Source organism: Myotis davidii, unplaced genomic scaffold (assembly GCF_000327345.1).
Source record: "Myotis davidii unplaced genomic scaffold, ASM32734v1 scaffold1065, whole genome shotgun sequence".
Classification (NCBI taxonomy): Eukaryota; Metazoa; Chordata; class Mammalia; order Chiroptera; family Vespertilionidae; genus Myotis; species Myotis davidii.
In genome coordinates this window covers 1,793,651-1,807,661 of record NW_006297281.1, presented here as the reverse complement: position 1 = coordinate 1,807,661, position 14,011 = coordinate 1,793,651, and the positions used below count along the sequence as shown (strand labels likewise).

The following is a 14,011-nucleotide window of genomic DNA, read 5'->3' as shown; positions in this document are numbered from 1 at the left end:
GCACATCAACAGTGTTTATCTGCTGAAGATGCTAAAAACAATTGATTCACTGTTTTCATTCACGTTTCCCTCACCTCTACAGTATTGTCGTTATCATTATAGCAACTGCAGCCCAGAAAGGAAAGCTCAGGGTACAGATGTTAATGAACAAACACAGCAATGTATCCCAAATTCCTGCGAGGAGCCTTCACTGAAACCTGGCATCTCCCAAGGACCTAAGCCTCAGGTTGTGCCCAGTGGGCTGAGCCCTGTGCTCCTGCACATACATCCCTCATCAAAACGTCCCCCTCCTGTCCCGCCCCACAGTGTACTGCCATGTAACAGATGAGCTAATATCATTAACTCATATGCACTGACAATGGGGGTAAGTAGCCATATATATATACACACACACACACACACACACACACACCACACACACCACACACACCACACACACACACACACACTCACAAGCATGTCCATGTAAGACCCAGGGTAAAAAGTCAGAAAGGCCAAAACCGGTTTGGCTCAGTGGATAGAGTGTCGGCCTACGGACTGAAAGGTCCCAGGTTCGATTCCGGTCAAGGGCATGTACCTGGGTTGCAGGCACATCCCCAGTAGTGGGTGTGCAGGAGGCAGCTGATCGATGTTTCTCTCTCATTGATGTTTCTAACTCTCTATCTCTCTCCCTTCCTCTCTGTAAAAAATCAATAAAATATATTTAAAAAAAAGAAAAAGTCAGAAAGAATAATTCCTAAACTGTTAATGGTCGTTATTTATGGGGGGAGTGAATTTTCATTTTGCTATGTAATTTTTTAAGTGATAAGATTATGAATAATTTCTTACTTTTGGAGGTTTCTGGAATTTTTCCTATTAACTAAAATTTAACAGCAGTCTTTACCTAAATGATAGAAAATGCAGGCAGAAGCCCTAACCGGTTTGGCTCAGCGGATAGAGCGTCAGCCTGCGGACTCAAGGGTCCCAGGTTTGATTCCAGTCAAGGGCATGTACCTTGGTTGTGGGCACATCCCCAGTAGGGGGCGTGCAAGAGGCAGCTGATCGATGTTTCTCTCTCATCGATGTTTCTAACTCTATCCCTCTCCCCTCCTCTCTGTAAAAAATTAATAAAATATATTTAAAAAACAAAATGCAGGCAGAAGCAGTGAGAGAGGTTACTCTTCCTACAGAAGATGGGAAATGCTGCTTGGCGCGCAGGCCCGCTAACCAGAAGCGCATGTTTCTGCTCCGCCCAGGCCTGCACCCTGTCTCACATCCAGTTCTTCCAAAGCCCCATCCTATTGTGCATCTGAACTCTAGCAGGACTGGTAGGTAACAGAGTGAGACATCATGACAAGACAGGCGGTACCAACCTCTGAGAGAGCTGTTTGGACAGCACTCCAGTGAGCGTCAGTTCTGGAAGACAAAACAGCACCATGAACGCACAGACAGGTCACGCTTATTCACTTGGTTAGGAAACTTCATTAACCAAAGAACAAAGTACATAACCATCAGTAAGGCCTTTTTTTCCTTTTCCAAAACTGTGAGAGAAAAGGTTTTGGGGTGTGTTCGTTTGTTTTTTAGGGAGAGGAAAGAGAGAGGGAGAAAGGGAGAGAGAAATATCAATTTGTTGTTCCACTTATTTATGCATTCATTGGTTGCTTATTGTATGTGCCCTACCAGGGACTAAACCTACAACCGTGGCCTATCAGACAATGCTATAACCAACTGAGCTACCCAGCCAGGGCTGTCCGTACGTTCTGAAAACCTAACAGTATCCAGATGAAACCAAGAAAGAATAATCACAAAATTAAAGTAGCAATGATCTTTAAGCAAACAGCAATATGAAAAGCACTGTTCACAAACTGCAAGTTGTCTCTCACCAAAAAAATCCTGAATTATTCACAATGTAAAAATAAACAAAGTTTCCCAAACCTTTCATCTATTTGACTTTGATATCCCCTCAGGCCTTGGTACCTATGCTCAACTTGTGCTCCCTCCGCTCTCTCTTCCGCCCCATCCGCATCACCTTCACTGCCTTCTTCACATGACTCGTGGCCTTCTTCTTTACGATGGGGCTGAAAATGAGGGAAATATAAGGCACTTTTCTTACCTAGTGCAAAAATCAACCAATACAATGACTTTCAAAGAGACTTGAGTGTAGATGCGAATTTACATGAGGGGCATATTAAAAAGTCAGTGGTAAGAAGATTTCAATATGTAGTTGATCATTTTACTATTTGGAAAATTACAAGGATAAAGGTAGAGAGAACGTTTAATCAAAATACATTCCAGATAGAATTTATTCAAATTAAAAAAAGGAAGTAAAGGTACAAACAAAAGAACTCGAACAGCATGAGAAGAAAATAATCCTGAGATGGGGAAGCCATTTCCAATTACGACACCCAAACCAGAAATCATACATGAAAAGAAACACTGACAGACTTAGCTACATAAAAAATAAACATAGTTGAAAGTCAACAAAGAAAATATTTGTCACAAATTTTCAAGAGTTAATATCCTTATTATTAAAATAGTACAAAAATGCCAATAAATCAATGAGTTTTAAAAACCCCTTATAAAAATGGTCAAAAGAACTGAAAAGGCAATTTACAAAGAAGAAACAGAAATGGTCATAAAGCATGTGACATGAAGCCCAGGCCCATGAATGCAAATGAAAACAACCACAAGCCCTGCTGGTGTGGCTCGGTGGTTGAGCATCTACCTATCAACCAGGAAGTCAAAATTCGATTACCAGTCAGGGCACATGCCTGGGTTGCAGGCAATACCCAGAACGGGGCATGCAGGAGGCAGCTGATCAATGATTCTCTCTTATCACTGATGTTTCTGTCTCTCCCTCCCTCTTCCTTCCTCTCTGAAATCAATAAAAATATTTTTTTAAAAACAACCACAAGCCTTTTTTGCCATCACATTGGCAGGAAGACTGACGATGGCTATGACTGAAGATGTGTGGGGAAGCCTGTTTTCTTGACACTGGGGTGGAGAACAAGTAGGCCTAACTTTCTGAAAGACAAAACAGCAAATTCAGTCCAAATGTAAAGGTGCATCGGGCTCTACCAGGGGGCAAGGAGGGAGTCTACAAACTCGCCTGACGGACAGAGCATCACAGAGGCTGTGGGGGTCTGCGGCTGAACCTCCACCTCCTCCTTTCTGACAGAATCCCTCCCTCCAGCCAGAGCCGGCAAAGAGACTAGGTTTCCGAGCCCTTCTTGCCATTAGACGTTGAAAAGAACTGATATAATTGGAAGTTTTTTGAGTAACATCCAGGAAACCGTCTTAAAAAGATGGAAGTTTGGGCGTTTTGACATCTTGTTCCCTTTCCTTCTCTTTTGCTGTTAGGAACTGTTAAAAGATCTAGCAGCCAACTTAAGCTACAGAGATACCCCTGAGAGAGCTGCCCCCACCTGCCCAGAGGGAAACATTCGTGGGCCTCAGCACCCTTTGACTGCTACCTCCACCTTCTGCCAAGCACGAGAGAAATCTGCTTCTACCTAATTTAAGCCACTATTTGGGGATCTCTTGTAACTCATAATGGAAGCTAACCATAGCTTCTTCACCACAAAATTGATGGCTGTGATAGGCAGAAACAACCTGAATGTCCACCTGTGGAGCTGGAAGACTGTGCTGCCACCGAAAAGATGAGCCAGACCCATTGTGGGATAGGACAGCCACTCGCCTCCTGTGGCTGCTGCGACTCCTCCAAAATGAGATGCGCTATTTAAGTGTAAAATACACACAGGAATTCGAACTTAGCATAAAAAATAATTTTTTACTATTGATCAGATCTTGAAATGGTAATATTTTTGATATGTTGAATAATATAAAATATATTATTAAAAATCATGTCACCTGTTTCTTTTTTACTTTTTAAAATATGTGGTATAATGAAAAACATATATTTGGTCTTTATTCCCAGTTCTTGCCAAGAGTTCTTAAAATGCTTGGAATGTCTTGACTGACAGAAGTGTCCTGTTCTTCATAATTGTACTTGAGTCTATGCTAATGCGGTGATGGGTGAGGGTGCTATTTGCCAGAGAAACCAACCCTGTGATTAGAGGACTGGAACTTTCACCGCACCCTCCCCCATTCAGGAAGGGGAAAGGAGCTGGAGAGGGAATTCGGTCCCCAAAGGCCAAGGCTTTAATCTCATGTCCACATAATGATCCCAATAGATTATCTATATGTATTGTCACAGAAAATGACCATGCTATTTCATGAAATATGGAAAACAATAGGTCACAAACATGAATGTAGAGTATGTTCATATCCTAGTTGGGATCATATATGCGTGGAAGTAAACACAAAGTTTACTGTGGTTTTGCTTTATAACAAATACTAAACACCTATTAATTTTTATGATCAGCACAAACCCATACAGCATCTTTATTATGAGGTGACATTGTAGGGCTCACCTGCATGAGAACACTCACAGGTCCCAGGACTGTTAACACACAGTATTTCTCCATGCTTTGTCCCTCAGAATTAAAGCAAATTCTATACCTCAAGTCATTTAATAGTCAGTTGATCGAAGAATACAGCTTAACTTTTATGAAAAGTGAAAAGGTGTTGAAGGAGGAAAAGAAAAGAATAAGCAACAAATACTAACCTCCAGGTAGGTTCTGGGAACGAGACCTTTGTTTCCTTTGGCATTTTTAGCCATCCACCAACCATCAGGGTGTTTTTCAATTATAAGGAGAATTTCCCCTTTCTTAAAGAAAAACAAAGTAAAATTTTTAAATTAAATTTTGCTCTTAAAATAAGAATTACTAACATTAAAATTATTTTTTAAAATATAATGAAGGATAAAAATCATATGGTCATATCAATAGATGCAGGAAAAGCATGTGACAAAATCCAGCTCCTATTTATGATAAAAACTCTCAGCAAAGTGGGAATAGAGGGAGCATATCTCAACATAAGAACAGACACGGCAAACTCACAGCCAACATCATACTCAATGGGAAAAACTAAAAGCATTTCCCTTAAGATCAGGAACAAGACAGGGATGTACATTTTTATCACTCTTATTCAAGATAGTACTGGAAGTCCTAGCCACAGCAATCGGACCATAAGAAATAAAAGGCATCCAAATTGTAAAGGAAAAAGGAAAACTGGCATTATTTGCAGATGACATGATATTGTATACAGAGAACCCTAAGATTCTATAATAAAACTACTAGAACTGATAAATTAATTCAGTAAAGTAGCAGGACACAAAATAAATATTCAGAAATCAGTTGTATTTTTATACACCAACTAGAGGCCCAGTGTACGAAAATCATGCACTGCGGGGGTCCCTCAGCCTGGCCTGTGCCCTCTTGCAGTCTGGGACCCCTCCCGGATGTCTGCCTGCTGGCTTAAGCCTGCTTCCTGTGGGAATCGGGCCTAAGCCAGCAGTCGGACATCCCTCTTGCAGTCCGGATCCCTCACTACTTATCACCCGCCTGCTCGCTGCTCCTTACTGCTCGCTCGCTGCTCCTTCCTTAGTGCTACCATGGAGGTGGGAGAGGCTCCTGCCACCACTGCTGCACTCGCCTGCCTAAGCCTGGCTTCTGGCTAAGCAGCGCTGTGGGAGTGCACTGACCACCAGGGGGCAGCTCCTGCACTGAGCATCTGCCCCCTGGTGGTCAGTGTGCATCATAGTGACTGGTCATTCCACCGTTCAGTCAATTTGCATATTACCCTTTTATTATATAGGACTAGAGACCCCGCTGGGCTTTTATATATAGATAGATCAGAAAGGGCAACTAAGAAAATAATCCCATTTACAATTGCATCCAAAAAAAAAAATAGAAATAGCCCTAGCTGGTTTGGCTCAGTGGGTAAAGCGTCGACCTGCAGACTGAAGGGTGCCAGGTTCAATTCCGATCAAGGGCACATGCCTGGGTTGTAGGCTTGATCCCCAGTGTGGAGCATGCAGAAGGCAGCCAATTAATGAATCTCTCGTATCATTGATGTTTCTATCTCTCTCTCTCCCTCTTCCTTCCTCTCTGAAATCAATAAAAATATGTAAAAAAATTAAAATAACTAGAAATAAACTTAACAAAGAAGGTAAAAGACCTGTACTCAGGAAAATATTTTTTGTTTGTTTTGTTTTGTTTTGTGTCTGTTTCTTTGTACTCAGGAAATTATTAGAAACTGAAGAAGATACAAATAAATGGAGGCATATATAGTGCTCATAGATAGGAAGAATTAATATTGTTAAAATGTCCTTACTACCCAAATCAATCTGTAGATTCAATGCAATCCCCATCAAAATACCAATGGTGTTTTCCACAGAACCAGAACAAATAATCCCAAAATTTATTTGGAACCACAAAAGACCCCAAATACGCACAGCAATCTCAAGGAGGAGGGCAGAAACAAAGTCAGAGATACCTGATATCAAACTATAATACAAGAAAGAAAAAAATTTTTTAAAAAGAAAACACATTAAAAGAAACTATCCTACAAGGCTATATTAATAAAAATAACGCGGGCCCAGCTGGCATGGCTCAGTGGTTGAGCATCAACCTAGGAACCAGGAGATCACAGTTCAATTCCAGTCAGGGCACATGCCGGGGTTCCAGCTTGATCCCCAGTGTGGGGCTTGCAGGAGGCAGTCAATCAATGATTCTCTCTCATCATTGATGCATCTATCTCTCTCGTCCTCTCCCTTCCTCTCTGAAATCAATAAAAATATATTTTTAAATAATAATAATAAATACAAGAGAATATTTTTTAAAAAAAAGACTTAAATGTTAGACTCAAAACCATAAAAATTCTAGAAGAAAACACAGGCAGTAAAATCTTGGACATTTCTCAGCATGGTATTTTTTCTGATATATTGCCTCAAGCAATGAAAAAATAAATAATTAAACAAACAAACAAATGGGACTACATCAAATTAAAAAGGTTTTGTGCAGAAAAGAAAACCATGAACAAAATGAAAAGACATCCCACTGGCCCTAACCGGTTTGGCTCAGTGCATAGAGCGTCAGCCTGCAGACTGAAGGGTCCCAGGTTTGATTCCAGTAAAGGAAAAAAAAAAAAGACAACCCACTGAAGGAGAACATATTTGCCCATACATCTGATAAGAGATTAATATCCAAAATTTATAAAGAACTTATGAAAATCAATACCAAAAAACAATCCAATTAAGAAATGGGCAAAGGACCTGAATAGACAATTCTCCTAAAAGGACATACAGATGGCCAATAGACATATGCAAAGATGCTCAATGCACTAATCATCAAAGAGATGCAAATTAAAACCACAATGCAAATTAAAACCTCACACTTAACTGAATGGCTAACATCAATACATCAACAAACAAGAGTTGGTAAGGATGTGGAGAAAAGGGAACCCTTGTGTACTGTTGGTGGGAATGCAGAATGGAAAACAGTATGGAGTTTCCTCAAAAAGTTAAAAATGGAACTACCTTATGACCCAGCAATTCCCCTTCTGGGTATGTGGCCAAAGAAACCCAGAGCACTCATTTAAAAGAATACATGAACACCTATTTCACTGTAGCATTATTTACAACAGCCAAAACATGGAAGCACCCCAAGTACCTACCCATCAATAGATGAGTGGATAAAAAAGCTATCGTACATATAATCAATGGAATATTACTCAGCCATAAAAAAGAACAAAATCTTACCATTTGCAACAGCATGGATAGACATAGAGGGCACTGTACTAAGTAAAATAAATCAGTTAGAGAAAGAAAAATACTTTATAGATTCCACATAGATTCCATATAGATTCCACATATATACTTCCATATATATGGAATCTAAAGAACAAAATAAATCAACAAACAAAACTGAAACAGACTCATAGACACAGAGAACAGACTGATGCTGCCAGAGGGGAGAGGATTCAGGGCACTGGGTGAAAAGAGTGAAACAGGATTAAGAAGTACAAAGTAATCGTTACAAAATAGCCATGGGATGTAAAGCACAGCATAGGGAACACAGGCAATAATATTTTAATAACTATGTGCGGTGCCAGGTAGGTACCTGAAATATCAGGTTGGCCACTTTGTAAAGGATACGATTGTCTGCCCACTATGCTGTACATCTGAAACTAATATAACAGAATACTGAATGTCAACTGCAATTGAAAAATTAACAAAAAGTCTTAAAAGGATAATAAATAAAATAAAAAGTAGAAGAGTAATATTGCTTTTACCATTTTACTACCATGTAACTTTGATAACAATTTCACATGACTACTTATTAAACCATAACTATGACTTATTTTATTTAAATGGATGGAGCATTCAAAAACTTAGTATCAGGAATATGTAACACAAGTACCCAGGGAGAATCTCCTTATCCTGTTAGGTATGCAAATTGGTCCTGAGCTTAGGTTCCAGTCTCGTTTCTACCTGCCTTAAACGTAAGGTCCCCAGCCTGCTGAGCAACAAAATCTCCAACAGCAATGCATTCTTCATCTGCTGCCTGCCGCTGAGACTCATTTTCCTGTTCCTCCTCCTCTTCCTCTTCCTCGTCCTCTTCTGTTTCTTCTTCCTCCCCACTACTTTCTTCACTTTCTTCTTTGTCATCATCGTTGTCGTCTTCATCTTCTTCAGCAAAATCATTATCTTCCTCTCTTTCGGTAAGTGCCTCAATTCTGCAAAAAAATAATTCTATGACAAGGATCACTTGAAATAGTACTTAAGAACAGATGAAGTATGAGTGTAACTTCTCTACATAGAAGAACTGGCCATATTTGAAACTAGCAAATAAAGAAAATAAGGAAAAAGCACAGCTAATGGTTTCTACCATCCAGCTAAGAATATGGGGCTTGAGGGACTGCGTGGTGAAGGAGTTATATAGCAGGAAGGTAAGCCACAGGGAGAGCATGCACGGGACTAGAGGCCAAGAGACGTGCACTCTGATCCTGGACTCATCTACCCAGCAAACTGCTTGAGCATTAATCAGCGCACAGTGCTTAGAGCACGGGCTGTTTAAATTCTGGCTCTATTCCTGCTTGTTGAGGAATAACTGTGATTTACAGGCAGTAAATCATAAGCTCCGCATTCTTCATTGATAAAGTGGAGATAATAATAGCACTTGCTTCATGAGGAGTATATGAGTTACCAACTCGCAGTGTTTGGAACAGCGTCTGCCCCACAGCACGCTTGTAATAAAGGTCAGCGCTGACGACGCTGGTCCGTGTCAGACACAGTGGCTACACAGGGAGCCAGACTCGATTCCCCGTTCCCAAGGAGAATCTAGAAAATGGACAATTACTCCAGAGCTCAATAGGCACTAGCCTGGAGGCACACGGGATGCTAAGGAAACACAAGAGGGACGCCTAACCTAGACCGCATGACGGCGGATCAGGAAGGACTCAGAAATAGGTCTTGAGAGATGAGTTGGAGTTAATCAGGTAAAAGGAAGTAGCGAGGAGGAGAGGAAGGGAGAAAGGAGGCTCAAGATCAGGGAACCTCGAGTAGGTCACTAATGGCAGGACAGGCTTGGAGAAATGGGAGAGGTGAGGCTGCGAAGAGGTGAGCATCATGCAAAGAAGTAAAGTCCCTAAGATGAAGTAAGAGAAGGGCAGGATCTGCTCTGCACTTTAGAAAGATGGCTACACATGGGGGACAGACTGGAGGAAGGGCTAAAGGAAAGATGGTTGTTACGAGTGACACAGGCCCACAGTATGGGCTAAGAAAACAGGATTAAGGAGGAAGAGAAAGACTTTGGAAAGATATGAAGGAGGTAAAATGGAAGGTGAGGGAAGGGAGAGGAGTTCAAATAATACTGGCTGGGATAAGTCACTAAAACTCTGAGTGTTACTTATTCATTCAACATTCAGCAAAGTCATCAAATGTTTACAGGACACCTACTGCGCGACAGACACTGTGTGCTTGGGAGACTCCTACAGCTTACGTTGTAGAAGCTTACCTTTAAAGTGGTCGTGTTTAGGATTTCATTTTATTGTTTATGTTGGTTTTCTTCGCTACTTCTTTCCCTTATTTAGTAGTGACTGCTCTAGGTTTTACAATATGCATCCCTAACTTATCATAGTCTAACCTGAATTAATCTTACATTTCACCCAAAATGAAAGACCTTTAAGATGATATCATCCCATGTACCCTGCTGGCCCTTTAAGCTACTCCTGTGCCTCTGTTGTCATATTGATTTCTGCATAGAGTTGATCCTTACAACTTGCAGATTCCATATCTGTAAATTCACCTACTTGCTAAAATGTATCTGGTAACCCCAATCAACACTTGCAGTGCTTCTGTGTTCTTGCACAGATGAGTGCAAAGCAGCAAAAAATCCTAGTTGCCCGATGCACACGCTCACAGCAGAGGCTGAACAAGGCGACACTCTGCCTTCTCTTTTCGGCTCTTGGACTGAAAACAAGTGTCCTTTTTACAATCTATTTAGTACCAGGAATTTTGCATTTTTGTGCTTTTTGTTGGCAATTCTGTCATTTAAAGTGGCCCCAAACATACTGCTGAAGTGCTGTGTAGTATTCATACGAAGACTGCAGCAGAAAGTGTCAGGTCCCATAGGAGGGGGAAAGAAGGGAAGTCACAATTTTGCCCTCAGGTAATTTATCATCTAGTTGGGGAACAAAGTCGAGATCTGAAAAGCTAAATAAACAGATGTATGAAAATAAAGATGCTGCCTTTGATGTCAATGTTCATATGTAAAAAAAAAAATTTATTTGGATCATCTGCTTGCATACACTCTCCTTTCATAACTATTCTTTGAAAGCTGGAGGCAGGAACATGCCCTGCTTCCTGCTGGAGGGCGAGTAACAGCCTTTGCAAAGTGGAAGGAACCTGATGATCTAAACAAGCCCAATTTGCGGGAAGCAGAAAGGAACACATCAACTATTCCGAGTCCTCAAATGCTGCTCCCTTATCTTTATGCTGTATCCTGGGAAAATGCTAAGGATGGAGGTGCAAGGACTCTAGAACTCCCACTGATTTCCAGTACCGAGAAGGACAAAGTAGCTGGTATTGAACTTAACCCTCAAACCAGAAACAGCTCTAAAATCTGGACAAATACACAACACGGCTGTTGGACGTCAGTGAACATGAACCAAGCAGGACTGCGCCTTCTGCATGACTCCTGGGCTCTCACACTGTCTACTTGCCCTGTGACCAGTGTCCACTGACTATCCTGCCACGGCCACTCGCTTACAGCTGTACTGCTATACATCCTGAGTGAAACATTCAAACTGGTGGCCTCACGTCTGAAAGAAGGAAGGGAAGAGCATACTCAGTTCTACTTTCTCTACTTATGGACACGGCGAGTTCTTGCAGTTGGTGGGTCAGGTTGTCCAAGAGACTGAGCTCCTCCTCCTTTTTCTGATGATAGTTTCCAACAGGTGCGGGTTCATCAGCCTGGAGAGAACATGAGTCCATTTCACTGAAAAATGTATTTGTTTTCTATTGTATTTACTTTAAAAGAAAAGACAACTCCTATATGTGCTAGAAGACAAAGTAAATAGCAGTATGAGACCAGGCCTCCGTTAGGCAAATAAGATGAAAAGAAATGAGGATGGTTAGAATGTAAACCAAACGAAAAATTAAATTAACTTGCTTCTTGTTGTGTTCCCTTCTAGGTCCTGCAGACGCTCTGCAGTGGGAAGGGCTACCTCCCAGGCAGACGGCTCTGTCATGAAGGCAGCCCCTCCCAAGCGCCCCCTCCCGGGCAGTGAGCCGGGAAAGCTGCTCCACCTCTGGAACCTGTTTCCACATCTGGGAAACGCATCCGCAGGTTCCCAAATGGAGAGTCAGTCTGCATGGAAACATCTGTGAGACAGATGTTCTGGGATATGAGTGTCTGTAATACTTACTTTGCTTAATTTTTGAAGAGCATTTTTATTTTCGTCAACTGCCTGTTTCAATTGGATACACCTAAATTTTTAAAAAGAGAGAAAAATATATTGATTTTTCTATTGTCGAAACCAAAAAGTTAGTCTATAAAGTCATGCATAAGACTTTAAGCAGGCAAGGCAGTTAGTGATTGTATGGCTTATGTTTAAAAATACACATGTAGCCCGCTGGTGTGGCTCAGTGGTTGAATGTTGATCCATCAACCAGGAGATCCCATTTCAGGCTCAATCCCCGGGGGGAGCGGAGAGGAGGGCAAGCAGGAGGCAGCCAATTGATGATTCTCTCTCATCATTGATGTTTCTATCTCTCCCTCTCCCTTCCTCTCTCTGAAATCATTAATAACGTTTTTTAAACTGTAGAAAACCTTACGTGAATAAGCAAATATATCATAAATATTTTAAATCAATAAAAATACACATGTAAATAAAATGCACATGTAAATGCTTTCTCACCCATTAGCGTGGCATCCTCACAGCCCAGCTCTGAGGCACACAGATGTGATAACCAAAGCTCAGAAAGCTAAGTGGCCCCGGGCTTCAGGGTCCTGGGTCTAAAATAAGGATAGCACCAGACTTGAAAATGCTTCTCCACCTACTCTAAAGCCCACAGGCCTAGGACCCAGCCGAGAGGACACTGAGAACGAGGGCACGGCCAACAGGTGGTGTGCAGCTGGGCTTGCTTTATATATTGGGGTGTTATTTGCGGTATCGTGTATTATATAAGCTAAATCCTGTCCATAACATCTAAGCTATGAAGAGGGAAATCAGTCTTAGGGCAAGCCAAGGTCTTTCTATTATGCAGGGAGAGAGTAAAGATGCTGACCAAGTTCAGATTTAGTTAAGGCCCTTGTATAAGTCTTTGACTATTAAATAAGCCTGTTTATGTACAGAAAGCCTGACAGTTAGCTCCCCTTTCTCTTACCTCCCCCCTCCCTGCTCTCCCTCCTTACCAGGGCACTCTACTCTAAAAAAAAAAAATAATGAATGACCTGGGGAGACTTCTAGGTGCTAAAGAACTTCCCTGTACACCAGGTTACAGCCCACCTACTCTACCACTGCGGGCTCCTCAGGCTAAAGGCTCACTCCCAGCCCCTGCAAATCCCTGCCCACACACAGAGAACTTCATTCTCATAAGGAAGTACCAGTAGGAAGGAAACTGGATACACAGCAGTAGAAAATCCTATAAGGCTCTCTAGACTAATCAGCCTAGTCCCTCATCATCTATAACAATAAAAGCATAATATACTAATTAGCCTGGACATCCTTCTGGACAACCTTCTGGACGAAGCCGGGGCTGCAAGAAAAGCCCGGGTCCTGGGTGCCTGTCAGCAGCCAGAGGGAAGCCCAGGTCCCAGGTGCCAGAGGGAAGCCAGTGCCGGCAGCCGGGGGAAGGAAGGCCTATTCTTGCATGAATTTCATGCATCAGGCCTCTAGTTCTTAAATAAAAATGGATAACCCAAGGATCATCAGATGTAATAAAGAAAACCGGCAACATGGAAGATAAAATTTAAGACTCACCAACATTAAATAAAGACAACTCAGAGAACAGAAGAAAACTTTTTAAAAATCTCCTAATCATGAAAGTAGTAAGGAGATCATCTGAAAACAGGAGCATGATGTTATGAAAAAGAGCAAGAAAAAACACTTCTAAGTTGCCAATGTGTCTGTTAAAATCAAACATTCCATAGGAAGTTAAAGAAAAATCAAGAGCATCTCCCAGGCAAAAACAAAAAGACACAGAAACAAAAACTATATATTAATGGGGAGATAAGAGACCAAGAAAATAGTCCAGGAGGCTCCCTGACTCAAAGCTGTTTCAGGAAGAAAAAGACACACAAAAGTAAAAACCTTATCTACACTAATAAAAGAGAAAGATGCAAATTAACCATCACTCTGTCACTCCGCTACACCCACAAGCCACACCCACCAGCCAATCAGGAGCATGTATGCAAATTAACCCAACTAAGATGGCAGCAGCCATGGAGCTGGAGAGAGCAGGAGGCTTGGGTTGCCCCCAGCGATGGCGGAAGCCAAGCTTCCCTCCTGCCCTGGCCGGCCCTCAGCTCTGCTCAAGGCTACAAAGTTTCAATTATAGAAGATAAATAAATCCCAGATACCTGCTTCCAGCCCACCCACTGAAAAAAAGAAAAAGAAAAAAAGG

General features: G+C 41.6%; 1 protein-coding gene across 1 annotated transcript in view; it reads right to left on the bottom strand.

Moving 5' to 3' along the window:
• The window catches only part of LOC102752131 (nephrocystin-1), a 35,963-nt gene that overhangs the window by 3,264 nt on the left and 18,688 nt on the right, over window positions 1-14,011 (bottom strand). Inside the window, 7 exon segments of the mRNA XM_015570026.1 lie at window positions 5-31; window positions 1,353-1,395; window positions 1,957-2,057; window positions 4,607-4,708; window positions 8,379-8,619; window positions 11,232-11,356; window positions 11,812-11,872. Of these exon segments, the coding sequence (XP_015425512.1) occupies window positions 5-31; window positions 1,353-1,395; window positions 1,957-2,057; window positions 4,607-4,708; window positions 8,379-8,619; window positions 11,232-11,356; window positions 11,812-11,872 (700 nt within the window).